Consider the following 27650-nt stretch of genomic DNA (forward strand, 5'->3'; position numbering starts at 1 on the left):
AGGGAAACAGCCGTGTGAGACACACAGATGAGGGACAGACAGACCAGGCGCGAAATCTCAAGGGCTCCTTGTCAGCTGTGTTACCCTGTGCGAAGAACTTCATGTTCTCTGACCTAAGACATCCTCCCTTTGGCCTACTAAATGGATTCTCTTCCTATTCCCATCTTAGAGATGGGCAAACCGAGGCTCAGGGAGGCCAGTCACTTGCAAGATCACACCGTTGTAGGTAGAGCTAGGCTTCAAACCCAGGTCTTGGGGTACCCCTGTGAGTGTCCAGACCTTGGTGTCCTGTTTCTGTGCCCGCGTGGGTCGTTTTTGTTATGAGGACCCACGGCTGCGGGAGTCTATCTGCCCCCCACCCCCACCTCCGGGATGCCCACCCAGTTGGGTCCTCCCGTTTCTGGTTTCTGACTTTCTGCAGGAATGGCGCTCCTGATCCGGCTTGTCGAGTGGGTCCGTGGGCCAGAAGCGTGCCTCTGCATGCCTCCTGTGGTCCCAGCCTCTGTGCGTGGATGACATCTGAGTGTGTGTGTGTCCTCGTCAGAGGAGCTGGGAGTGTGAGGGGGAGTGCCTGGCTGGGGCTGGGCTGGGGGGTGGAGGCAGGGGAGGGGGCTGTCGCAAGGGCTGAGAAGGGAGTGGAGTTCTGGAGGAATGTTTACCAGACGCGGAGAGAACCCAGAGGGACAGCGCCCAGAGCCGGGAGAGAGAGCCGCACAGCCTCCCTGCCTCGCTGGCCCAGGATTTGGGGTGCAGTCCTTGGAGCCCCTTCCCCCTCCTCAGCCTTCCTCCGGGGCCCCTTTAAGACAGGGCTGGTCCTCTCCTCCCCGAGTTAACCCCTCCAAGCCCAGGTGGCCCCCTGGGCTCCGGGGCTGGTGGGCGGAGGCAGAGGGGGAGCCAGGGGCGGGGAAAGGGTTGCCCGAAGTCTAGGAGAAAGAGTAGGAGGCTGGGGAGCAAGGAAGGCGGCCGCTGAGCAGAGCCCAGAGCCAGTGCGGGGGGGGGGGCCCAGCCGTGGCAGGCGGGCAGTGCCAAGTCCAGGGAGCCCGGAGCTGGGGGGGAGGGCTGGGGACAGCCCGGCCCTGCCCCCTCCCCCGCAGGGTGCCCAACAACTTCTGAGGAAAGTTTGGCATCGTTTGCGTGGTGCCCCGAGGATGGGCAGGGTCCCGCTGGCCTGGTGCTTGGCGCTGTGCTGCTGGGGATGCGTGGCCCCCAAGGGTGAGTGATGGGGCCCTGCTGGGGGTGGGGGTCGGGACGATCCGGGGCTGGGCTGGGGCAGGAGGGAGCGGAGTGGGGGGTGGATGGCAGGTGTTGAGGGGAGTCTGGGCTGGCCCAAGGAGTGTCTTTGGGACAGCAGAGGGGGAGACAAGGAGACACCGAGTTAAATGAGTTAAATGGGGAGAGAGGAGAGAGGCCAGGGAGAGAAAGGGGCTCAGAGAGGAACAGGACAAGAAACAGAAACTGGGAGAGTCAGAGACGGAAAGAAGTGGACACAGAGTGAGACAGAGAGACAGAGAACCTGGGGGCTGGAGTGGGGCTGAACTTGACTGGGGGTGGGGGTGCTTAGGGAGAGGGGCTGAGCTGGGGGCTGCTCCGGAAGGAATCTTCCAGAAAGGAGCACGAAGTTAGGCAGTGGGATGAGGAGGACTCCAGAGCTCTAGGGGGAAACCCTTGTCACTGTCACCCCCACACACACTTGTCCTTACCCCATCACGGTCTGTCTGCTCCAACTCTGGGGTGGGGGTCTCCGGCTCTGGCTCTAGTCTGCCATCTCTGTGGGGCTTTCTTTCTCTCCCAGTCTCCGGCTTTCTCTCTCCCTACTTTCTAGGTGTCTCTATAATGTCTCTGTCTCTCTGTCTGTTTGCCTCCGTGTCTCTCCCCCAACTTTGTCCCCCTCTCAGGGGTATCTCTCCCCTCATTTCTCATCCTCTGTGTCTCTCTGATCTCCCACCCTTGCTGTCTCTGACTCCTCATGCTTGGCTCTGTCTGGCTTCTCTCTGTCTCTCCTTCCCTGTTTCTCTTTCTCTCTCCTCTCCCTCCCCACCTTTTTTCCTTCCTTACCCTTTACCAGCACCCGTCTACCACCAGCCATCCACCACCAGCCGATCTGTCAAGTCTCTAGAGACCCTAAAGGAGGGCAGCAGGGGCGGGAGCAGGGCCTGGCCCTGCCGGGCAGTCAGTCCGGAGCGTGGGAGGCTGCCAGATCCCCGGCCTACTTCCCAACAGACCAAGGATGGGGCCCCTAGGAAGGATGGAGGCCGGACCCCAATCCCCTGGGAAGGCTCCCATCCTCCCCCAAAGCCTCCACCCTCCACCCCCCGGCTGAGGTCACTTTACAACTATGTGGACCTAAGGGCCTGGCAGGCTGGGAGGAAAGCAGGGGTCCCTAAGCTAACTCTTTCCCCATCTCCCCGCAGGAGCACAGGCTGAGGCAGACCCCTTTGTGGGGAGTCCAAGGAACATCACCGGTGCCCGGGGACTCATGGGGGCCCTTCGGTGTGAACTCCAGGTTCAGGGGGAGCCCCCTGAGGTGACCTGGCTTCGAGACGGACAGGTGCTAGAGCTGGCAGACAGTACCCAGACCCAGGTGCCCCTGGGTGAAGACGGGCAGGATGACTGGAAAGTGGTCAGCCAACTCAGGTGCCCAGCCTCCCCCTGACCAGCCGCATCCCTCCTGATCCCTGTCCCCACCCCAGCCCCCGGCCCCCCGACCTCTATCACATGATGGGTAAAAAATTATGGGCAGGAGCCCCACCTGGGCTGGAACCCCAGTGTGGCCACTCGCTAGCTGTGTGGCTTGGAGAATGTGATGTAACCCCGGGTTTCACTTTCCTCTTCTGTAAAACGAGTTAATAATAGTACTCACTCCTTAGCTCTGACGAGTTTCTAGTCCTGAGCCCCTTCCTGCAGTTCAGATGACCCCTACCCAGGGCCCTTCACTGATCCTGAACCTTTCTGTCTCTCCTCTTATCCCGTTAGAATCTCCTCCCTGCAGCTCTCAGACGCGGGGTGGTACCAGTGTGCGGTGGTCCTGGGAGGAAAGACCTTCGTGTCCCAGCCTGGTTACGTTGGGCTGGAGGGTGAGCCCTGGGCACAGAGGTCGTGGGCAGACAGGAAACCTGAGTGGTCAGAGGGTGCTGGAAAATTCAGGGGACATGCAGCCTGGGTGTGTCAAAGATATTTAGGGGGTTGGGAAGCTGGGGAGTCTGGGAATTACTGGGGGCAGGCCTGGGGGGGTTATATGTCCTGGGGGAGAAGACATCTCGGCAGTTGTGACATGTCCTAGGGGCAGACATGGTTGGGGTAGGACATTCTGGGGATCGGGTAAGGAGTCAGAGGTACAATTTAAGCCTCTCCCCCGCCCCTGGGGGTCTCGCTTTTCTCACTGAGACTCAGATGTCCCACGGGTCAGATGCTGGTGGGGGAGTCAGGTACTGGGATCCTGTGTTCTGGGGGTAGAGGCCTGACGGGTCGGACCTCTGACGGACATTCGGATGTCCTGAGGGATCAGATATAGGGTCAAAGAATTTGTAGTGAGTCAGACACCTGGGGGGCTCAGAGGGACCTTGGCAACTACCATGCCCCCCCCCCCACCCCAGGCCTGCCTTACTTCCTGGAGGAGCCTGAGGACAGGACTGTGGCCGCCAACACCCCCTTCAATCTGAGCTGCCGGGCGCAGGGACCCCCAGAGCCTGTGGACCTTCTCTGGCTCCAGGATGCGGTTCCCCTGACTCAGGCCATGAGCCATGGCCCCCAGCAAACGCTTAGAGTTCCAGGTAAGTCTGGGGAGTAGCCAGCTCTGCCTAGAGGGCCAGGCAGGATGGGAGCGGGGATCAAAGGAGTCTTTTGTGCGCCTGTGTGAGTGCCTGTCCCTCTGTCCTTCATTGTCTCTTTCTCTCTCTCTCTGTTTTCTCTCTTTGTCTGAGTCTCACTGTCTCAGCATCTCTATCCATATCTACCCCTCATCTCTCTCTCTCTCTCTGCTTTCTCTGTCCCTTTCTGTCTCTCTGTTCTCTGTTTCTGTCTCTTTCTGCTTCTCTGTGTGTGTCTGTCTCCCTGCCCCTCTGTCTCTCTTTATTCCCCCCAGCTTGTCTGAAGAGAACTCTTTGTCCCCGGTTTCCTCTGAGCTGTCCCATGGCCCAAATGGGTGTGTGGGCCTGATGTCCCTTTGTCAGCCCCTGACCCCAGGCCGGGCACCGGAAGCAACCAGACCCTTTTCTCCTCCACCTCCTCCACCTGCCCACCTCTGTATCAGAAGAGCTGAAAGAGAGAAAGAGGAGAAAGTGGGAGACAGAAGGACAGTTCAAGGGAGAGAGAGAGAGATCAAGAGACACGGGAAGGGACAGACCACGGAGGTGGCCTAAGATGGAGAGTGACCGGACAGGGAGGTCTGAGTGACAGCAGAAGACCTAGCTTCAGAGTGACCGTCCATTTCCGCACCACAGAGATGGGGCAGGACCTAGCCTGGGATCACAGCGCGGTCAGAGGTAGTGTGAGGGTCCCTGCACACCGCGGTTTCTCCCTCACCGAGGAAGGAGGGTTGGAGAAGCACAGCCCGGTGAGGATCAGCCTGAGGGGGGCAGCTGGACCCTGGAGGGCTTCAGCTTCTGGCACCCCAACCTGCTGCCTCTGTCTGCTGGGATGGGGCGGGGTGGGGGGGCTCCTGCCTGAGGGTCTCCCAGGCTAGAGGGAGGTGTCCACATTCTCAACATTCCGGGGGCTCTGAGTGTGCAAGGAAGAGGTGGTGAGCATATGCCAGCCCCCAGAGGGGTGACTCAGGCCCGTGGCTCTGGGGTCTGAGTCAGCCTGGCAGGACCCTGGAGATGGGAAGGGAGAGGGGGATGGGCCACCCATGCCATCCCAGGAAGGAGCAATGGGGTGGCCCCCTCACAGATGTGAGAGAGCCTGCGTGTGTATCAGTGTGTGGTAAATCTGTAGGGGGAGGGTGTCTGTGTGTGTGTGTGTGTCTCAGTGTGTGTGTGAGGTCTGGTCTGTATGTATCCGTGTCCCTCTATATCTGTGTCTCAGTGTGTATGAGGCCGTGTTTTGTGTGTGTGTGTATGTGTGTCTAAGAATACCAGTGTCAGCCTGGCCTCTGTCCTCCTGTGCGCTTGCCTGTTCACAGCTGTGATTCGCTGTGTGAAGGTGGCGTGTGTATGTGTGTGTTTGTGGGGAGAGATGGCAAGTGAGGGGAGGGAGTGTTTTGTGGCTATTTTGCATCTAGCTCCCTGTAGAAAAGTGACAATGTCACGTCACAGGTGTGCATCTGTGGGTGTCGTGTGTCTTGGTGTGGACACCTGTTTCCTTGTGGAGGCAGGATGTTGTCAGGGGACAGTTTAGTGTTCCTCGGTGTGTTTCCACTCACTGTGGCTATCCACGCATTTGTCCGTGTCCACGCATGTCTCTGGGGTTCCCATGCGTAGGTCCTGAGGTGAGTGTGTTGGTTCGTGACTCTGACATAGACCCCCATCTGTGTGTGTGTGTGTGTGTGTGTGTGTGTGAGAGAGAGAGAGAGAGAGAGAGAGAGAGAAAGAGAGAGATCTACAGCAGGTTGGTAACAGCTCTCTTCTACTTCTGTCCGGTCTCCCCACACATCAGCCCCAGCCCTGATTGTCTCTTGGTAGATAAACTTGCCAACCGGTGTGTGTGTGCATGTCTGTGTCACCTCTAGGCACATGGCAGCTATGTGTCTGCCTCAGTGTTTATGCAAGCGAGTTTTTGTATAGTCTGCCTCTCCGTAAATGTGTCCGAAGCGACCTGAGTGTCCAGCTGTGTTTGAAGGACTGGCTGTGTTTGTTTGCAAGCAAGTCAACATTAACCTTATTCATGTCCTTGTGCGTATCTGTTGGACCACTCCAACTTCAGGGTCTGTGTGTGGCTCCCTGTGTGTATTTCCACAGGCAGGTGTGTGTGTTTGTCAGTTTTGGGGGGGGGGCGGCGGCGCTGGATGTTGCGTTGCTAGGTGTTTGACTGTGTGTCTTTGTGATATATGTGTTTGTGTATGTGTGCCAACGTCAGACCCTGTGTAGATAGATACGTGCAAGTCACTGGCTGGATACTGGTGTTGCGGGGTGTTTGCCACCCCATCAGCCCCTAATGTAGCTTAGCCGGTGCCCGGTTTTCTATTTCTGTGCCAGTAACGGCCCCTGTGTGTTAAGCGTGATTCATTGTGTGAGCGTGAGGGTGGGGGGAGGTGCTGTGTCAAGGAATTTTGTCCGTTTATGTGTGTCTGTCCCTCGATCTGACTCAGGGCGTGCCCTCTCTCCTTCCATCCCTCTGATTCCCTCGGAAAAAGCGCGGGGGTGGGGAGAGGAGGAGCGGGAGCGGAGAGGGAGAGGGACAGTGCGTCTGGGAAGCACATCTGGAGTGGGCCGGCTGGAGGGGACGGGTCCCAGGCCCCTCCATCCCTGCTCTCCTCGTCCTCAAGGTGCGCTCTGAGGCCGAGGAAGGGGGGAGCCTGCGCCGCGCGACCCCCCCCCCCCCCGGCCGCCACCGGAAGTGCCGGAGCGGGAGGGGGCACCCCGGTGACTCACGCGGGGGCAGGAATGCTGCGGTCGGAACAGGACCCGGCTCCAGAACTCCCTCCCGCCCCGGGGCTCTTTGGGCGGGCAGCACCAGCCCCTGCGCGGTGACCCTGGCGGGCCCCCACGTGCCAGGTGGCTGGACTGGACCCAGGCTCCCCGCCCCCTCCGGCAGCCGGCCCGGGGCTGTCCTGCCCCTCCCCCGCCGGCGGGGGCTGCGGCCGGCCGGGCACCTGACCTTGGCTGCGGGCTGCCGCCTGGGCAGCGGCGCTGGGGAGCTTCCCTGCCCACCCCCTTCCGGCCTCCGCCGACTTTCCCTCATTCCGCTCCCTCTGCCGACTGAGAATAGGAAACTTTGTGTCTGCGGGTTGATGGTGGTGGTGGTGGGAACACGAGAGCGCGCGCGCTCTCACACACCCATTTTCACACGCAGACCGAGCAGGAGGCACACACAAGCCTGCAACATCCATAGACACACGCAGACCTGCGGTCATACTGTGCAGACTCCAGACCTGGTGCTCTTACATCCCCTCATTCGCACGCTATGTGTGTCCGTATTTCCCTTTGTGTGCATCTCCAGGTGCTGCATAGCCGGGCGTCCTATGTGTGTCTGTGTGCCTCTGTGTCTCCTGTTTGTCTCTACCTGCATCTTTGTGCGTGTGTGTCTGCCTGTGTCCCCACCACCAGCACACTGGGCGGGGGAGGGGGCAGTCTACCCCCAGACACCCAGAAACACAAGGTACTTATTGGAGCGCCTGGCTGATTCAGTCCGCTAAGCATCTGCCTTCCTCTCAGGTGATGATCCCAGGGTCCGGGGATCAATCCCTACCTGGGGCTCCCTGCTCCACGGGAAGCCTGCTTTTCTCTCTCCACCTGCTCATTCTCTCTCTCAAATACATAAATAAAATCTTTTTAAAAAGACACATATTAAGTCACTTATCCATAGAATTACACAGGCTCATATTTCTACATACATACCCAGAAACACTCATACGTACACAAAGGCATACACATAAAGTCATTCACTTGTTCATATTAAGTCACCTATCCATAGAATTACACAGGCTCATATTTCTACATACATACCCAGAAACACTCATACGTACACAAAGGCATACACATAAAGTCATTCACTTGTTCAACAAGCATTTATGGGACATCTACTGTGTGCAAGGCTATTGTGGACCTGTATGAGCCTTGGCATACAGCAGGGGACCGAACAGACAGAAACTCCTGCCCTCCTATAGCAGGGTTGACAGACAGTGAGCAAGACATACAGGTAATGGGTAAAGTATGTTGTGATGAGAAAAGAGCCAAAGAGGAAAAGTAAAGCTGGGGAGAGTCTAGATATGGCTGTGAGGTCCCGGCTCTGAACAGGGCGGCCAGGGACAGAGTGACAGAAAAGGTGGGGTCTGAGTCCCAAATGTAATTGAGTGTGGGAGAGAGCCCTGTGCACTTCTGTGGGAAGATAGAACAGAGATGCAAGGTTCCTGAGATGGGAACGTGTCTGATATCTGAGTTCCAGAAACATCTGGAGCCCAGTGAAGTGGGGGAGGGGGATGGGAGTTGGTAGGAGCTGAGCTTAGAGCGGGTAAATGAGCGAACACCTCTAGCTTTACACACAGCCATGAGGGCCTGTTTCTTAAGTGTGTGTCTGCTAGGGATATATGCCTCCATGTGTGTCTGTTCGGCTCAGTGTGATCATGTCTGTGAGTGTGTGAATGTGTATGTCTGTGTGTGTTGGTGTGTGTGTCTAGGTATGAGTATGGGTACTTTTGTATGTGTGTGTATAACTATGTGTTGGTGTATGTGCCTGGTGTGTCTGTGTGTAACTATCTCTGTGTACACGTATGAGTATGTGTGTTTCGGTGTGTGTGTTTTTGAGTGTTGTTTGTGTGGGCGTGTGTGTGTCTCTGTGTATGAATGTGTGTGAGTGTATGTATATGTATGTGTGTTTCTATCTGTGTGCATGCCTGTGTGTGACTCTGTGTGTGTGTGTGTGTGTCTACGTGGTGGGGTACTAGGACTGAGGCCGCCAGCCTGTCCTTGTGTCTGGGGACACAGGCCTGTGCTCCCAACTCAACCCCCACCTCCCTTCCAGCAGGAGCCCATGTGGGCTGCACTGACTGTCAGGCAGGGCGTGGTAGGAGGTGGCCCAGCATGGCCTGGGAAACTGTCCTTCCCCTCTCTGACACTGGGCCTCTCCTTTTATGACTCCCCAGGCTTGAACAAGACATCTTCTTTCTCCTGCGAAGCCCATAACGCCAAGGGGGTCACCACGTCTCGCACGGCCACCATCACAGGTGAAGGAAAGGGAGCTGGGGAGCTGGGCGTCAGAGGGTGTGGGGTCTGGCTCAAAGGTCAGAGCTGGGGTAGAGGGCAGGGGGATTTAGGGGGGAGCCTCGGGCAAAGACCCCCAGGGTCAGCCCCTCCCCTCATGTCTCCACAGTGCTCCCCCAGCGGCCCCGTGACCTCCACCTGATTTCCCACCAGCCCACAGAGCTGGAGGTGGCTTGGACCCCAGGCCTGAGCGGTATCTACCCCCTCACGCACTGCACCCTACAGGTGAGACCTTAGACTTGGCTCAGCCCTCCTCCTTCACCACACATAAGCCCCCCGCCCCTCCCTGGGAGACCAGCCCTTCCCAGCCATGCATGTGCTGAGAGGCAGTAGAGCCTTGAGCTGAGTCAACGCCAGATGTCCTGGCTTCAGATCCCCCCTCCACCACCAATAGCTGCAGGAGATGGGACCTTGTGACTTAACCTCACTGGACTTCATCTCATCTGTAAAATGGGCAGATAGGCTTGTTGTAAGAATTCAATGAGTGAATACAAGGACCAATCTTAAAATAGTATCTAGAACATAGGTAATGCCTAATAAACCATCCGCTGTATTAGTATTAGTATTAGTATTAGTATTAGTATTAGTATTAGTATTAGTATCAGTATTACTCTGGCCCGAGCGGGAATCCTAAGACAGCAGGGGTCAGAGCCTTCTCTGTCACCAGCAGGTGACCACAGCCCTGTGCTTCTCCCATCCCAGCTCTGATCACTCTGGGTTGCCGCTGTCTGGGGGGTGAGTCTGTCTCCCCACTGGACCGGGAGCTTTGGGAGGACCAGTCCTGGCCTGTTTCAGTCACCACTGGGTCCTCACGATTGCCCAGTGCAGGGTCCGACCTAGAGTAGGACACGTTTGCTGGAAGAGTCCCTGACCTGAAGTGTTCTAGACCCAGCCTTCAGCACCAGAGTCGTTCTTAGTCTGCACTAAGAAAAACAAATGCAGATCTCTGAATACGAGACCCAGTTCTGGCCTGAAGTTCTTTGAGATCTGGAAGTTGGAGTGAGGGCGGGGCAGTGGCTGCCAGGACAGATGACAATAATTAGTAATGCCCAGTGTTTATGGAGCGTCTTCTCTGTGGTGGGCCTTGTGTTGTGACTTTATGTGTTTATGTGTGTTTGTGGGGGCAGGGTCTATGGAGACTCCCGCTTTCCAGATGTAGAAGCTAAGGTTCAGAGTAGTTAAGCAACCTGGCCAGGATTACAGCCAGGAAGTGGCCAAGGTAGGATTCGAACCCTCATCTCCCCAAACCCAAACAGCCCCCTTCACCTCCTTGGAGACCGTTCAGAACCAACACTTGATCAAATAAGAGCTGTCTTTCTTGTAATTACGTGCCCTGGACATTATCTCACCCACTTGTCATTTTAACCCTAGAAAGTAATCTGCTAATCTTCCCGTTTTCAAGGGAAGGAACTGAGGCCCGGAGAGGGGAAGTGATCTGCCCTCCCCATGGGCTTTAAAGGATAAAACTGATTCAATCCCCAAGCGTGGGCCCACTTGGGAGATCTCAAATGCCAGGTCAGGCAGCAGCTGTACCCCCCAACCCACATGCATCCAGTGTCAAAGAAAAGCAGAAGTGTGTCCTCTTCCTTCTCCAGGGCTCACTTCCTGCTGTGCCTGGCCTGGGGAAGGAGGGTTCGAATGGGAGGGCTGCAGGGAAAAGAGAAGTGGGAGTGGGCACCAAGAGGCTGACTGTCTGGACCTATGTCCCTGTGTCCCCTTTGTCCCAGCAGAGGTTCCCCTTCCCATCTGTCACTGCAGGTCAGAGAGCGGGCATGGGACAGCTTCCATCGCCCGCCCCCATCCTATTATCCACCCTCCCAGGCCTCGTGGTGGGATCCTTTCCCCACCGCAGTCTGTGGGACTCTGGGCAAGCTGCTGAACCTCTCTGGGCCTCTGTTTCCTCATCTGTAAAATGGGAATGAAAAAAGAAACTGACTTCAGAGGGTGGTGGCAAAAAGACCATGAGTTCAACCAGGGATGCACCTGCTGGGGTGCTTGATACAGAGTCCACGCTCGGGAAACGTTAACCATTGATAGGATGCACAAACCAGCTTCCGTGCAGTGTGTCATCCAGCCTCACACCCTGCCAGGTAGGAACTCTTAGATGCCCATTTTCCAGAGATAGGAATGGAGACTCAGAGAAATAAAGACACCCACTCTAGGTCACACAGCAAATGATACCCAAGCCAGGACTTGGATATCCAAGATTCTTTGGGTCCACACCGGTAAGCAGTAAACTTCCCTCTGAGAACACTCAGTGTGACAGTGTGGTTGGGTCTCGTGGTTGCTCCCCGGGGGTTGAGGGGAGGTGGCAGCATCCTTGCGGTGTGTGACTGTAGAGGGGTTTTTGTTCTGTGTGGCAGGCTGCCATGCTGATTGTGTTATTCCTGGGGACCAGGTGAGTGTCCCAGCTGGGGACGCTGTGTAGGGCGTGCAGAGTTTGCCACTTGTAGCCGGGCAACCTCTGTCTTGCGTGCACACACACACACACACACACACACACAATAATAGCAATAAACACTCACCATGCACGGGCTCCTCTAAACGCTTGCAAGCATCAGTTCACTCAACCCTGCAAGTTAGGGAGACATTGTTGTTATCCCATTTTACAGACGAGGAAACTAAGGCACAGTGCTAGGGGCTAGTAGAGGCAGGATCTGAATCCCAGATCCAATATCTCTGCTCAGCACCAAGTTCTGAACAGAGGAGAAGTATTGTTACTATCACCAATGTTCTTATTTCTTTTTAAAGATTTTTATTTATTTGAGAGTGAGAGAGATAGAGAGAGCACAGCAGGGGGAGAGGGCAGAGGGAGAGGGAGAAGCAGGCTTCCCACTGAGTGTGGAACCCAACGTGGGGCTTGATCCCAGGACCCTGGGATCATGACCTGAGCTGAAGGCAGACACTTAACGGCCTGAGCCACCCAGGCGCCCCAAGGCAAAAGGTTTGAAGACAGGTTGGGGTTTAGTTCCCAGCTTCATCAGTGACAAGCTGGTGACCTTGGGCAAAGTGATCCTATCTCTCTGAGACTCACTGTCCTCATCTGTAAGTGGGGATGCCCATGGTACCCAAACACAGAGCTGAGGGTCAAACGAGCTCAGATGCGTCAAGGGCTTTGCTTTTTTATTCAGAGATGCATAAGGTGCATAATCTTCAGTGTGCACCTAGATTGTTAAACACAAATGTTCATCCATGTCACCACCCTCCAGATCACCACCCACCAGCTCCCCCGCCCACAAGGACCCCTGAGCCCCCAGCGGTGCCCACTCTTCTGATTTCTCTTGTAGGATGTTGCTTTTGTCTGTGGTTGAATGTCATTGTCATTTTATTGATGCTGATCACCGGCCCTGCTCCACACAGCTTGTCCTACCTTCAGCCTTTAGGCAGCCCTGGAAGGCATTTGCTCCTCCAAACGCCCATGTTGCAGATGAGGAAACTGAGGCTCAGAGAGGGCAAGTCTTGCCAGAGGTGGCTTTTGCAAGTGATGACAAAGCCACATCGCGCATCTAGGTGGCCTTCTCACTTTGCAGCTGCATGAGCCCCTGTTATACCGGCACGGAGCTCGCTCTCTCACACGCACACACCCTTGCAAAGTTGTGTCATCACCCCAGGACCACCCCTACCAACTCGTGTGAGCCCCCTCTTGAGATTTCCTGGCCGTCCCATCCTCACGCCCCTTCCCTCTCCCCAGGCTGTGCTGTCAGACGACGGGGTGGGCGTCTGGCTGGGAGAGCCAGACCCTCCAGAGGAGCCTGTCACCTTGCAAGCGTCGGTTCCCCCTCACCGCCTTCGACTGGGCAGCCTCCGTCCTCACACTCCTTACCACATCCGGGTCGCCTGTACCAGTAGCCAGGGCCCCTCACCCTGGACCCACTGGCTTCCTGTGGAGACACCGGAGGGAGGTAAGAAGGGGCTGGTGTGACGCAGACGTCACTTGCAGCGGCTCACATCTGTGCCACCCCAGGCATCTCCTGTCACCCATTAACCCCAAGTGGCCTCAGTCCCTCCCGCCCAGCCCCGGACTCCCCAGCGTGGCCCACTGGCATCTCTCCCAGACCTCTCCCCTGTGTTTCCGCTCATGGCAGGCCTGCACGAGGTGCCCACGCGCGTTCCCTTTGCACTCTGCCCCCGCTTCCTGGGAACAGGGGAGGGGGTCAGGAAGAGGTGGGGGTGCCAGCTTCCCCTCTTCCCTGTCCTCCAGTGCCCCTGGGCCCCCCCGAGAATGTCAGCGCCGTGCGGAATGGGAGCCAAGCCCTGGTGCGCTGGCAGGAGCCAAGGGCGCCCCTGCAGGGCACCCTATTGGGGTACCGGCTGGCCTACCGAGGCCAGGACACCCCCGAGGTGGGTGCTGCTGGCGGGGCTGGGGCGGAGTGGCTTGGAGGAGGGAGATGGGGAGGAAATGGCAGGGTGGACAGGACAGTGGTGTGGGTCGGGATAGTACGAGATCATACGGCACCTAGGAGAGCACATTCTGGGGAGGTTTAAGGGGTCCAGGGAAGGGGTAGGGAATGGCTATTTAAAAGCAGTGTAAAAAGCGTTTCAGTAGACTTCCAGATGTCCTGTGACGCTTTTATAGCAGATAATCCTAGAACACCTTGGAGAAGGGGTGACTTTTCCTAATGGGCACAGAGGTAGTGTTGGAGCAAGCAGCACCCTGGGTTGGAGGGATGGGGTGGGAGAGAGGGTGGGAGGTCAGAGGGCATAGAGGAACATGGGTGGAAAGATGGGGATTCAGTCCTCCCTTGCTGGCACTTGACGACAGGCAGTTAATGAGGCAAAGAGCCGGTCCCGTGGAGCTGATGGTGGAGTGGGCGTGGGGATGGAGAATGGAGGTAGGGGTGGTGGCGAGGGATGAAGGGTGGGAGGAGGTAGGGAGGATGGGCTGGGGGGAAGAGGGGGCTTTTGGAAAGATGGAGACTTGAGGCTGAGGGTAAAGTTTTAAGAGTTAAGGGCAGGTAGGGGGCACTCTACCCTGACACTCCATCCAACATCCTAGGTGCTCATGGACATAGGGCTAAAAAGAGAGGTGATCCTGGAGCTGCGGGGGGACGGGACTGTCCCCAACCTGACAGTGTGTGTGGCGGCCTACACTGCCGCTGGGGATGGACCCTGGAGCCTCCCTGTGCCCCTGGAGCCCTGGCGTCCAGGTAAGTCCCAGTCCTGCTCAGCCCCCTTCAATCCATTCTCAAGGACCCTGTCTCGCCCAGATGCCCCTGACTTTCTCCCTGTACCTTTCAGTGTTACTTACCCCAATCTAGACTCTTTTCCCACCTGGAAGCTTAATGAGAGTCTCGCCAATGTGACGCCAGCCTTACCCTCTCTGAGTATGTCCTGCCTCTGTCCTTTCTCCTCACAGGGCAAGGACAACCAGTCCACCAGCTGGGTAAGGCTTCGCACCCTCTCTCCTCCCTCCTTTCCCTCAACGCCCACTGAGGACCCCATCGCCACAAACATACCCATTGCCATTGCTTTCATGTTTCCCAAACTCATCACTCTAATCTTCTATTTCTGGGGTTTGTGTGGTCCTTGATGGAGTCGCCTGGAATGGCCCCGCACATTATAGGTACTCAGTGAATTGCGCATGGATGGACGGATGGGCAGACAGATGAGTTATCTCCCCTCAAATCCATCCCTCTCAATATTTCTCCAGCAATTCTCGAACATTCCTCCTACAGCCATTACACCCTCCTAGCCCTGTTCCAGCTCACCTCTTGTAACCCAACCTACTAGCCTTAAGTATTCTGTACGTGCCTTCCTACATTTATTTCCATACCCTTCCCACACTCATCCCAGCTTCCTTTCCCAGTCATCCTGTTACAGTCCTTGGTTCCTTACCCATGCCTCCCAAATACAGGGCACACCACTCTTCTCATTCACAAACTCTGCACATTTTTCACACCTTCACCATATATCCCACATATATCCATATATCCTGGAAAACTTTGGGTCCACGCGATCCCACAGTCCTCAGATCTCCGTGCACACCCATCGACACTCCTCACCCCTTGCCAGTCCTAACCCATTCCCGCTCTGCACACACCCACACCAAACTCCTGGGATACTCAGCACGTACCCATTCCCACCTTTTTACACACTATGTCAGCTCATCCCATGCCCACGCTCCTTTCACACCACAGTTAAATCCTTACAAATCACTGCTCACTACTTGTATCTGAAACTCCTTGACTATTCCTCGTTCACATATCCCAGACTCCTCCAACACTCCTCTGACATTCTGTGCACTGTCCTTTGCATACTTACTTCTCTCCCATCCTTTGCTTTATGGAAACCCCTCCATCGTCAGCACGCACTCCTCAAGACCATTCCTTGGCCGTTTGTCCATAAGCCTCCTACTCCTTGCACACGCTGCACACAACCATCCTACACTCCACGCATTCTCTCCCCCGCTCCCCTGTTTTCCACACCCAAGTCCATCTCCTCGGAGAAGTCAATGCCTCTACTTACCCCATGCCTCATTAGATATTTCCACATCTGTTTCCCTTCAACGTCACATCTCTGGGGTCCGGGGAGCGGGATCCAGGGCTTCCCCCATGACCTGTGTGCCATACCCCCGACAGTGAGTGAGCCCCCCGCCCCTGCCTTCTCATGGCCCTGGTGGTACGTACTGTTGGGAGCTGTTGTGGCCGCTGGTTGTGTCCTCATCTTGGCTCTGTTCCTCGTCCACCGCCGGAGGAAGGAGACCCGCTATGGGTAAGTTGGAACTATGTGCGTAGGGAGGCTTGTGTGGACTGGGATGGAGAGGCTGGGGCCAGGGAGACCGTGAGGAGGCTTGTGTGGGACAAGAGATTACTGATTAAGATTCCAATTAAGAATCAGAATGAGATCCAGGGTCTGGGTGATGAATGGAAGGCAGAGGGTAGAAGTCCCAGACATGCTTAGCAAATGCTGGTCGGGGGGGCGGCTTGGGCTTAGGATGGTGTTCAATTTCGCTGTTCTCAGAAGGAGGGGTTTACACTTGGTTCGGCCTTGTCCTCACCTCCTGCCCATTCCCCCCCAGAGAGGTGTTCGAACCAACAGTGGAAAGGGGTGAACTCGTGGTCAGATACCGTGTTCGCAAGTCCTACAGTCGCCGGACCACTGAAGCCACCTGTGAGTGAACCCCCACGCCTCCCCGCCCTGGTGGGGGGATGACGAGCGTAGAGATTGGGGCCTGCTGGGCTTCCGTTGATGCCCGAACCAAAAGTTCCTGAAGACCTTGGAATGATAGGACGTTAGAACCACAGACCCTAACAACAACAGAACTGTGAAATCACGCAGACCCTTAGAATAATAGGGTCTTAGACAGAAAAAAAAAAAAAAAAAAAAAATCATAGGAAGACCAAACCCTAGAGCCACAGGATCCTAGAACAATGTGATGATGATGGCGATGAAGAGGACGAGGATGGTAAGATGATCGTGAAGACAGGGGGGACAGCCAACCCTAGCAGTCCCTACATAACAGGTGCTACACACGTCATTTAATTGAATCCTCATGACAGCCCAGTGAGGCAAGAACATCCTTCCCCACCACCCCCACTGCACAGATGAGGAAGCGGTGGCACTGGAGTGTTTAAGTGACCTCCTCAAGGCCACACAGCTTGCGCATTGGATAGCTGGGCTTTGAAATCAGGTCATTTTGCTCTGAAAGTCCATCCTCTAAGCTGCCTCTTGGAATTAAAGAATGTTAGAGAGATAGAGTCGAGCTTGGCTGAAACAATTCCAGGATCAATACCATAGACCCTTAAGATCTTGAAAGCCAGAGACTCTTAGAACTCTGGACTCTCCATGAGACTGTGGAGTTATGGAGGGTCCCAGCCATGAAGGGATCCCAGAGGCCACGTCATCAAATCCCTTCCTCTTTCCGCTGGGGCAACTTAGATCCAGGAAGGAAAGCGGTGTCTCTCCCCAGCACACCATGTGAGAAGGCTGCTGGGGCCCCAGGGAGATATTGGAAGAGGCTGGGAAAGACATTTAATTCAAGAGGAGCAAGAATAGGAAGCAAGGAGGTCATGGCGCTCTAGTGGGGTAACGTGCAGCAGCGGGTCTCAGAGTGTGATCCCGGTCCCTGGGGGTCCCTGAGACGACTGCAGGGGATCCATGAGGTCAAAACTATTTTCGTAATAATCCCGAGATGTTATTTGCCCTTTAGCAGCCTCACTCTCTCACACGTGTTCTGTGGAATTTTCCAGAAGCTCTCTAATACGTGATGATGTCATCACTCTTTTGGTTGACAAACGTCTGCTTCTTTATTCTTGTGTTTGAAAACTCCATCCATTTTAAATTTTTTTAAAGATTTTATGTATTTGTTTGACACAGAGAGAGAGATCACAAGTAGGCAGAAAGGCAGGCAGAGAGAGAGGGGGAGGCAGGCTCCCCGCCAAGCAGAAAGCTCCATGCGGGACTCGATCCCAGGACCCCAGGACCATGACCTGAGTGGAAGGCAGAGGCTTAACCCGCTGAGCCACCCAGGTACCCCCATCCATTTTAATTTTGAAAATACAGTAAGTGTGGATCTGTGTCAGCCCCCTGAATGAAAGCTCTTTGCCATCCTCAGTAATTTGAAGAATGTGAAAGGGTCCTGAGGCCAATAAGTTTGAGAACTGTTGCTCTAGAGCTACGAAAATAAATCACAATCTACGTGTGATAGCTACATTATAGCTGTCGCATAGACACCGTGTTGAGTGAAAGAAAACAGACACAAAAAAGAACACAGGGGGCACCTGGATGGCTCAGTGGGTTAAGCCTCTGCCTTCGGCTCAGGTCATGATCTCAGGGTCCTGGGATCTAGTCCCGCATCAGGCTCTCTGATCAGCAGGGAGCCTGCTTCCTCCTCTCGCTCTCTCTGCCTGAGTCTCTGCCTACTTGTGATCTCTCCCTGTCAAATAAATAAATAAATAAAATCTTAAAAAAAAAAAAACACAGTATGTGATTCCACATTGATAATAATATCCCCAAACAGAGAAGGCCAGTCTGTGATAGGAGAAATCAGGAAGGTGGCCGCTCTTGAGAGGGCGGGTCATGGTCTGTTCTTGACCTGGGTGCTAGTTACACTGTTGTGTTCGCTTTGTAGAAATCCACTGAGCTGGGGGACCTGGGTGTCTCGGTCAGTTGAGCATCCAACTCTTGGTTTCAACTCAGGTCATGACCTCGTGGGTCGTGAGATCAAGCCCTGGTGGGGCTCCCTGCTTGTGAGATCAAGCCCCGGGTGGGGTTCCCCTGCTCAGCGGGAAATCTGCTTGAAGATTTTCTCCCCGTGCCCCTCCCCGCCCCGCTGGCCGGCGTGCTCTCTGTAGAATAAATAAATCTTTTTTTTATTATTATTTATATGACACAGAGAGAGAGAGAGACAGTGAGAGAGGGAACACAAGCAGCAGGAGTGGGAGAGAGAGAAGCAGGCTTCCCCCTGAGCAATGTGGGGCTTGATCCCAGGATCCCGGAATCATGATCTGAGCCGAAGGCAGATGCCGAATGACTGAGCCACCCAGGCGCCCCTAAAGAAATCTTTTTTAAAAGTAGACAGGAGCGCCTGGATTGCTCTGTTGGTTAAGCAACCAACTCTTGATTTCAGCTCAAGTCGTGATCTCAGAATTGTGAGATTGAGCCCCATGTTGGTCTCCTCGCTCAGCAGGGAGTCTGCTTGGGATTCTTTCTCTCCCTCTCTCTGGGCCCTTCCTCCCCATCTCACACCTGGGAGCGTGTGCTCTCTCTCTCTCTCAGAAAGAAATCACTGAGCTGCTCCCTTGTGATTTATGCAGATTGTAATTCAATAAAAAGTTAAGAAATATTTTTAGCAACTGCTGTGACATACCACTGACCTATCAGGGTGCCCAGTGGTGCAAGATTATGTGACAGGCTCTAACCCTTTTGCTGCTGGTTTGGGAGAAGATTTGGGGGGTCTAGGGGAGGAGTTAGGGCAGGAGTTATGCTCAGGGCAGTAGCTGTTTTTTGTTTTGTTTTGTTTTTAAAGATTTTATTTATTTATTGACAGAAATCACAAGTAGGCAGAGAGGCAGGCAGAGAGAGAGGAGGAAGCAGGCTCCCTGCTGAGCAGAGAGCCCAATGCGGGTCTCAATCCCAGGACCCTGGGATCACTACCCGAGCCGAAGGCAGAGGCTTTAACCCACTGAGTCTCCCAGGCGCCCCCAGTAGCTGTTTCTGAACAAATGCTGAAGTATTTCAGTATTTTAACAATGGGCACATCCCTCTTGACATCCAAATGTCTCCTGAGTGTCAGCCCTGTTCCATGTCTCTGTCCACCCCTGCCCCATGCAGTGAACAGCCTGGGCATCAGCGAAGAGCTGAAAGAGAAGCTTCGGGATGTGATGGTAGACCGACATAAGGTAGCCCTGGGCAAGACGCTGGGAGAAGGTGAGCCCCCCGCCACCCCCCCCGCCCAGCACACACGCACATTCCCCTGAACCACAGAGTCCTTCACTTCCCCACCCGTACCCAGTCACAGGAAAGGCAGTCCCCACAAGCACCCCCTGAGGTCAGTGTCTCCCTCTTGTCCCCCACAGGCGAATTTGGAGCCGTGATGGAGGGCCAGCTCAACCAGGATGACTCCATCCTCAAGGTGGCTGTGAAAACAATGAAGAGTGAGTCTGAGCTTGCATGTCCGCATGGATGGGACCCCCGACCCCTAACCCGCAGGCTTTTCCCTATGGCCCTAATGAGGCCAAAGGGCAGAAGAGTGAGTCGAAACCAGCCTTGCCACAGAATCTCAGCGTTTCCAGACAGGAAGTGGAGTCCGTACTAGGTGCTTTAATGGAAGGGATTTAGTATGGAGAGACTTACTGCAAAGGCGCCAGAACGATGGGGAACAGTGAGGCTGGAGATTAGCCGCAGTAATACTTCCATCCCCATTCCTGAGGCCAGAGGGAAGAAGTGGTGTCAACCATAGCCACGGCCAGGGATGCCTGGTAGGATTTGGGATTGCAGATTTAGAGGCTGCCTTGTGCAAGCTTGAAACACACAGCCACCATCAAGGCAATGTTGGAAGTGGTAAGGGACAGGGTGAAATACCCTGACTTCTCCCTCTCCACCCACCCACCTGCCAGTCTCCCGTCAGTGCTTCCCATTGGCAAACTCCAACAGGAAAATAGGAAACAGTATGAACAGTACAAAAAGGAGCCTGGGAAATGTAGTTTGGGGGCGGGCAGCTCCCTGTGGGGGGAAGTCTGAAATGTAGCTTCATCATTTATCAGCTGTGTGATCTCAGGCAAGTGACTCTCCCTCTCTGAGCTGCGTTTCTTCATTTGGGAAAAAAGATCATAATATCCTTGCCTCCTAGGGTGAGCCAAAGCACTTAATGCTGGGGTGGTAAGTGGTCTGTGCAAGGAATGTGGACTACGACTATATTATTTACAGGGTCAGAGAGGGCAGGAGCCAGTCCAGGGTCACACAGCCCGGGAAGTCCAGGGCCAAGTTTTTTCCATATGGGAAAGAGGCATTGAGGGCCAGGCTGCCGCTGATGGTGAGGGAGGGGGATCATTTCTCAATCAGTGGAGCTAAAAGCTTGGGTTATGGAGCCATCAGTGTCTCCCCATTCCTTCGTTATTGAACACTTATGTTCCAGGTTACATTCTCCACCTAGGTTTGAGTCCCAGCTGTGTGACCTTGGGCGAGTCGCTTTGCCCCTCTGAGCCAGTGTCCCGAGTTGTAAAAAGGGAGTAATGGGATGGATCCCTAGGGAAGCGGCCTAGCATGGTGTGTGCACCTGGACCTCAGAGCCGGCCCACCTGGCCTTCACTTCTACCTCTTCCACTTGCAAGCTCTGTGTGCCCTTTGGCAGATTCCTTAACCATTCCGTGCCTTGGTTTCCCCACTGTTAAAACAGAGAGAATAATAGTCTCCCCTCAGAGGGTTAAATGAGTTCATATATATATAGAATGTTGAGTGCAGCACCAGGCACAGATGATGATGATGATGAAGGAGAGGAGGAAAGAGTCCTCCCTCCCCTCACCTCCCCCCTTCCTTATCCACCTTCCTCTCTCCCCCAAGTTGCTATCTGTACGAGGTCCGAGCTGGAGGATTTCCTGAGTGAAGCCGTCTGCATGAAGGAATTTGACCACCCCAACGTCATGAGGCTCATTGGTGAGGGAGGGGCAGGTTTGGGGGTGCCCGGACTCCATGGAGGCCACTCCAGGAGGAAGACCCCTCCCTCTGGCACTGGGAAGATCAAACCTCCAGGCTCCCTGCTCCCCCTACCCTCAAGCTCCCCCCTCCTTCTTTCCCTCAGCTTGGAATGTGACCTCTGACCTTTCCCAGAAATAGCTGAGGTCCCCAGGAGGGCTCTGGAAACTTCCCTGGGAACAGTGCTGGAAATGGCTTCTCTGAAGCTTGGTCCTTGCCACCCACCCCCCACCCACCCACCCCCAACAGTTTGGAACTTAGATTTGAGAGGGAGGGAGAGAGAGAAGTGAGGGAGGGGATGGCTTCGCCTCCTGGCCAACTGGAGTGACAGGGCTGCCTGGGGGGGGCCTCAGGCGTCTGTTTCCAGGGTTCTGAACGAGAGGGCTTCCCGGCACCCGTGGTCATCTTACCTTTCATGAAACATGGAGACCTGCACAGTTTCCTTCTCTATTCCCGGCTTGGGGACCAGCCAGTGGTGAGGGACATTTACTTGTTTGGTTCCCAGGTATCCACTGAGCACCTCTCAGGTACCCAGCACCGCTCAGACACTGGGAACACCACGGTGACCAAGAGCTTGTTCTTGTGGAACTGTCTGCCATTGAGGGCACCAGGCAGTAAAGAAGTTAACCAATAAATAAGCAAGAGAAATTTAACTGTCAGGAAAGCAAGAGAGTCAAGTGAACAACAGAGAGGCCAGGCAGGTAGTTTGGGTGGGCTGAGAAGGTCTTACAGAGGAGGTGACCTTGAAGGAAGAGCCAACTGGCGGGAGGTGGGGAGATCTGGGGGGAAGCAGTCCTGGCAGAGGACATAGCACAGAGGAAAATGCTTAGAGGCGGGAACAAGCATAGCTTGTCTGAAAACCAGAAAGGAAGCCCTTGGCTGGAGCGTTGGTCGCACGTCCAGGTCAAGGGCAGTAGGAGATCAACTTGGATGGGAGGGCAGGAGGCGATTATATATATTCTTGGAGCCATGGGAAACCACAGCAAGGCAGAGACAGGCACACACAGGAAGGGAAAGAAGGAGGGAGGGAGGAGGGATGGATCTCAGGGACTCCGCTGACCTCCACTCCTTCCCACACTGCCCCAGTTCCTGCCCACTCAGATGCTGGTGAAGTTCATGGCAGACATCGCCAGTGGCATGGAGTATCTGAGTACCAAGAGATTCATACACCGAGACCTGGCTGCCAGGAACTGCATGTGAGTGCTAAGCCTTCTACAGATACTTGCCCCACCCCCACCCGGTCCCCTCCTCAGGGGAGCTGCATCCCTCCTAGGAGGGAAGAGGGGTCTAGACACACATACCTCTCAGGCAGGCCAGAACTCAGGACTGGGATAGAAAGTTCAGCAAGGGGATTGGAGAAGCCTTCCTGGAGGAGGGGACCCTGGAACTGAGATTCTGGAGGGGTGTTTGAATGTGGAGAGAGGAGAGGCAAGAGGGTGGATTCAGTGGGTGGCATGATGTGAGCAAAGGGGCAGAGATGACCAATGACAGTGGGGACATTGAAGCCTCATCTCTGTATCCCTCCATGCTGACTATCTTGCCTGGGGCTGCCCTTAGCAAGGAGCCATACTGAATAAGGAGACCAGACACCCTCCTCTCCCCCACCAACAGACATCCCAGAAAATAGGCCAGAATTAAACTAAGGTCAGGATGGAGCATGTATATACAAACACAGGCTTCGACTATTAGTTTCATTACAATATTGGACTCAGAAACAGGAGCTGGAGAATCGAAATCTTCTTCAAGATGGGTAAACGTTCGCAACTCTCGGGAACATGAACATCTCTTTCTTTTCCCCCAAATTCTTTATGTGGAGAAAGTCCAATCCCACAGAAAAGCTGGAAGACTTGTTCAGGGGACACCCATACACCATCCTGAGGGCAATTATGCCATATTTCTCCTCTCTTCTCTGTCTTTCTCTCTTTCCTCAACCACTTCAAAGCAAGTTGCCTAAATCTTCAATAGGTTATCTCCTAAGAATGAGAATTTACATGTAAATTACAGTTCTCTTGTCACACCTGAGAATAGTAACCATAATTCCACAACATAACTTCATATTCATCCAATCCATATTTAGAATCTTCAGTTGTCCTCCAAAATGTCTTTTAGGGATGGTTTTTTTTGTTTGTTTGTTTTATTTTGCTTTGTTTTTTTGTTTTTCTTGCCCCCAATCAGGATCTATTCAAGGTCCCCCCCCCAACACACACATTTGGTTGCTATGCCCCTTTGGGCCTTTTTAATCTGGAATAGCCTCCCCCCCACCATATTTTTTTAAAATATTTTATTTATTCATGGAGAGAAAGACTGAATTCATGCCAGGGGTCGGGGTAGAGGGGAAGCAAGAGGGATAAGCAGACTCTGCACTAAGTGTGGAAATTTACAAAGGGCTCAAGGCAGGGCTTGATCTCACCACCCTGAGATCATGACCTGAGCCAAACCAAGAGTCTGATGCTTAATGGACTGAGGCACCCAGGTGCCTCCCTCCCCCGCCTTTTATATTTTTACAGCATATTCTTTTGGAAGAGACCAGGCCCGTTGTCTTACAGGATATGACATATATGTGTCTGTTTCCTTGTGGTGGCATTTGCCTTGTTCCTCTCTTCCCTGTATTTCATGTTAACTGGAAAATGTATGTAAAGTCTTCAATAGACTCAATCAAAATAGAACTTCCTTTCCTTCTGCAACTTGGGCTGATTCTTAGCAAGCCCCCTATGAAACAATGACACTGAAAATGGGAGCAGACAACCCATTGTTATGCACCTGTTTTTTTGTTGTTGTTGTTATTGTTAAGTTAAAAAAATTATCAAGGGGTGCCTGGCTGGCTCAGTCAGTGGAGTGTGTAACTCTTGGTCTCCAGGTTGTGGTTTTGAGCCCCATGTTGAGAGTAGAGATTACTTTAAAAAAAATCTTAAGGGGTGCTTGGCTGGCTCAGGGAGTATGGCATGCAACTCTTGATCTCAGGTCGTGCGTTCAAGCTGCACGCTGGGCATGGAACCTACTTTAAAAATAAATAAATAAATCTTTTTTTTTTTTTTAAAGAAAGTTCCTGGGGGCACCTGGGTGGCTCAGTCAGTTAAGCATCCAACTCTTGATTTCGCTCAAGTTATTATCTCAGGGTCTCGAGATGGAGTCCCATGTCGGGCTCTGTGCTGGGCATGGAGCCTGCTTAAGATTCTCTCTCCCACTGCCCCTCCCCCACCTCCTAAAAAGTAAACAAATAAAAAGAAAAGAAAAGAAAGTTCTTTGCGGGGGGGAAAAAAAGAAAGGAAGATTGTGGCTTCCCTTGGAGGGGTAGGAAGAAGGACTGATAATGTAATGTGTTTTCTTCTTTCTTATACTTTAAAAAAAAAAATCAATGTTTATTTTACATACACTGAAACACCCACATCCTACATGTGCAGCTCAATGAATGTTTACTTGTCTGTAGACTCATGTAAATGACCAGTACTGGATGAAGATAAAAAAAAAAAAATTTCTAGGCCCTGGCAGTCTCCCTAATGGACTTCCCAGTCACTGCCCCAAGGGAAAACCCCTTATTCTGGACTTGAGTCACCTGTTCTTAAATGTCACATAAATGTCACTCGTGCAGTTTGTACTCGTTTGTGTCTGGTTTCTTTCGCTCAGTATGATGTTTTTGTGGTTAGCCTGTGTATCTGTACTTATTGGTTAGTTCCTTCTTTTTCTTTGTTCTGTGGTATTCCTTATCTAGATGATGTCCCATGATGTTCTGTTTCTTTATCTGGGTGCTGGTTACATGGGTGTGTTTATGAAACTTCATATGAACCGAACCAGACGGGACACATTTCTGTTCAGTCTGGGCTTGACATATTCTCACCCCCAAGGAGGGACAGTCAGACCGGCAGATGGAGACCTGTCTTGAGAGTGAGGGCAGGCTTCCTGGTGGAGGGGGCAGTACGGTCACCCCGTTCCTCTCCCCAATCTGGACAGGCTGAATGAGAACATGTCTGTGTGTGTGGCGGACTTCGGGCTGTCCAAGAAGATCTACAATGGGGACTACTACCGCCAGGGACGCATCGCCAAGATGCCCGTCAAGTGGATTGCCATCGAGAGCCTGGCTGACCGTGTCTACACCAGCAAGAGCGATGTGGTAGGTGTGGAGATTCCCCACAGGAGTGGGGAGTCAGTGGCTTGTTCATTTCACAGCACAGGGGCCTGGTGGTAATGGTTAGGCATGTCTGGGGTTGTGCTGGGTGTCTGTGAATGGCGGTGTGGACATGCTGGGGAGATGTACAGGTTTAGGAGGTGGCAGGTTCATACGGGGAATGTGTGGATAATGTAGGCTGGGAGAGATGGCGATAAGTATGTGTATGTGTGTAGATGTGTGCATGGATGAGCACGTCTGTACGTGCACAAAAGTGACCTCTGTGAGCGTGTCCCTGCACTGGTGTTGCAGTGAAGAAGAATGAGGCACCTGCTAAGATAACGATGGACACGTGCGCACAAAAATGTGGGTGTACCCATGAACCCATGCGTTTGGGGGTGTCTTTGTGCAGGACAGACCCTCTAATTCTCTCCCCTCTGCCCCCCACAGTGGTCCTTTGGGGTGACGATGTGGGAGATTGCCACACGGGGCCAGACCCCCTATCCCGGAGTGGAGAACAGCGAGATTTACGACTACCTGTGCCAGGGAAACCGGCTGAAGCAGCCTGTGGGCTGTCTGGATGGACTGTGAGGATCCTCAGGACCCCGCCCCACCCCCTCCCCCATCCCAGATTTCACTCCCAAGACCTGAGCACCCCCACATGGCCCTAACCCTCCACAACCTGCACAGAACCCCTCAGACTGTTGAGGAACTCACACTGAGTCCCCCCGCTGCCCCCAAATTCTAATTCACCCCAGACTCCTGAGCTCTCGCACTTCCCCCAATGTTCTTAAACACCTGGGACCCTCCGCCAGCCCTCCAGTTTGCTGTCCTGAGCTTCTCCAAACTCATGGGTCTCCTCGGAGATAGCCTCAGGATCCTTCAGGACCGAGCTTATCAAAATTTGCTGTCTCACAGCACGTAGAGGAGAGCAGAACATTGATCTAGCGCTTTCAGGGACAAAATCTGCTCTAGCAAATCTCACTAGAACACCACTCGATACCCAGAGAGCTTCCCCAAGACCCTTTCCAGCTCCCAAGTTTCCCAGGACTCCCCTTTGGAAACTCTTGAGAATTCCCAAATCCCATCAGAAGCTCCCAAACTGCTCACGGTTCCTTCCAGTTCCATGAAATGCCCCCAAATTCCCAGAATGCTCCCCTTCTGAGCTCCTGCTGTCTCTCACCCCTCACTTTGCCGCCCCAGGTATGCCCTAATGTCTCAGTGCTGGGAGCTAAATCCCCGGGACCGGCCGAGTTTCTCAGAGCTTCGGGAAGATCTGGAGAAGACGCTGAAGGCCCTGCCCCCTGCCCAGGAGCCAGACGAGATCCTCTATGTCAACATGGATGAGGGCGGGGGTCATCCTGAACCACTTGGAGCTGCTGGAGGAGCTGACCCCCCAACCCAGCCTGACCCTAAGGATTCCTGCAGTTGCCTCACCGCAGCTGAGGTCCATCCTGCTGGACGCTATGTCCTCTGCCCTTCTACAGCCCCTGGCCCCACCGTGCCCACTGACAGGAGCTCCCCACCTCCCCCAGGGCAGGAGGATGGAGCCTGAGACAACGTTCTACCTGGGACTCCCTCTCAGGACCCGAGCTAGGCACTGCCACTGGGGGAGCCTCCCCCCCGACTCTTTCCCCACTCCAGGCCTCACCCCCGACTACAACCTCCTCTTCCTACCTATTCCACTTCTACCCCAGACAGATTCTCTCTCTCCTTCATGCCTCAGTGTCCCCGTGTGTAAAAGGAAGGGGTTGGGCTGCGATTCCTAGGGGTCCTCCCAGGTCTAACATTCCAAGATTCCAGATTCTAAGTTTGAAAGAGTCTAGAAGCAAAGGTTTGAGGTTTCAAAGATGCTCTTAGTCTTTGGCTCTAAGGACCTAAAATCCCAAAGTTTCTGATTCTAAAGTGCTAAGGTTCCAGACGTGAAGTTTCGAGGCCTATATTTTAAGGCCCTCAGAGTCTGTGGCTTGAGATTTTCCTGGTTCTAGAATTCTTGATACAGCCCACCAAGATTTTAGGTTCTGAAGCTCTAAGGTTCTAGTTCTAGAATCCATGGCTCTATCATTCTAGATTTTGTTATTCGAGGGTTCTGAGTCCTTAGGGTATAAGATTCTAGATTCTACAATTCTAGACACGGAGGTTTTTTGAGGCCTGATGTTCTAAAATTTGAAGTTCTAAGCCTCTTAGACTGTAAATCCTCAGCCTCTAAGACTCTACATCATAAGTCTTCAAGATTTTATCTTCTCAAGTTCTAAGATTCTAATAATGGTTAATTATAAGTTCTAAGGCTTTATGATCCTTGAAACTCTTCATTATGAGATTCTGGATCCTAAAGATTAAAGAGTCTAGAATCTGCAATTCAAAAAGTCCAAGAGTGTAAAGATAGCGGTTGAAAGGTCTAATGTTCTAAGATGGGATGTTCTAAGATTTAGTCTAAGAACCTAGATTCTGTGTCTAAGATTCTAGACCATACGCTTCAAGATTCTAGATTATTAAACTCTAAGATTCTAATGTTGTTCTGTTCTATGTTCCAAGACACCCTAGACTCTAGTGGGCCAAGA

At 53.6% G+C, this 27650-nt stretch overlaps 1 protein-coding gene across 2 annotated transcripts; it reads left to right on the top strand.

Moving 5' to 3' along the window:
• The first annotated feature begins 578 nt into the window (after window positions 1–578).
• Window positions 579–27600, top strand: AXL (AXL receptor tyrosine kinase). Of its 2 annotated transcripts, none has more exons than XM_045989144.1 (20): window positions 579–747; window positions 2504–2634; window positions 2974–3074; window positions 3594–3770; window positions 8738–8818; window positions 8965–9080; window positions 12547–12757; window positions 13057–13196; window positions 13852–14002; window positions 14212–14238; window positions 15434–15566; window positions 15874–15965; window positions 19128–19223; window positions 19373–19450; window positions 20856–20948; window positions 21341–21462; window positions 22074–22183; window positions 24936–25095; window positions 25540–25676; window positions 26293–27600. In XM_045989144.1, the coding sequence occupies exons 1-20, from the start codon at window positions 652–654 to the stop codon at window positions 26642–26644; spliced, it is 2604 nt and encodes an 867-aa protein (XP_045845100.1). In that variant the 5' UTR covers window positions 579–651; the 3' UTR covers window positions 26645–27600. The 2 variants fall into 2 exon arrangements, with proteins under 2 accessions (XP_045845100.1, XP_045845101.1); XM_045989145.1 differs by lacking the exon at window positions 579–747 and adding an exon at window positions 841–1212 and having other exon boundaries at window positions 2412–2634.
• Window positions 27601–27650: the final 50 nt, after the last annotated feature.

Source organism: Meles meles, chromosome 19, assembly GCF_922984935.1.
Source record: "Meles meles chromosome 19, mMelMel3.1 paternal haplotype, whole genome shotgun sequence".
In the NCBI taxonomy this organism is placed as follows: Eukaryota; Metazoa; Chordata; class Mammalia; order Carnivora; family Mustelidae; genus Meles; species Meles meles.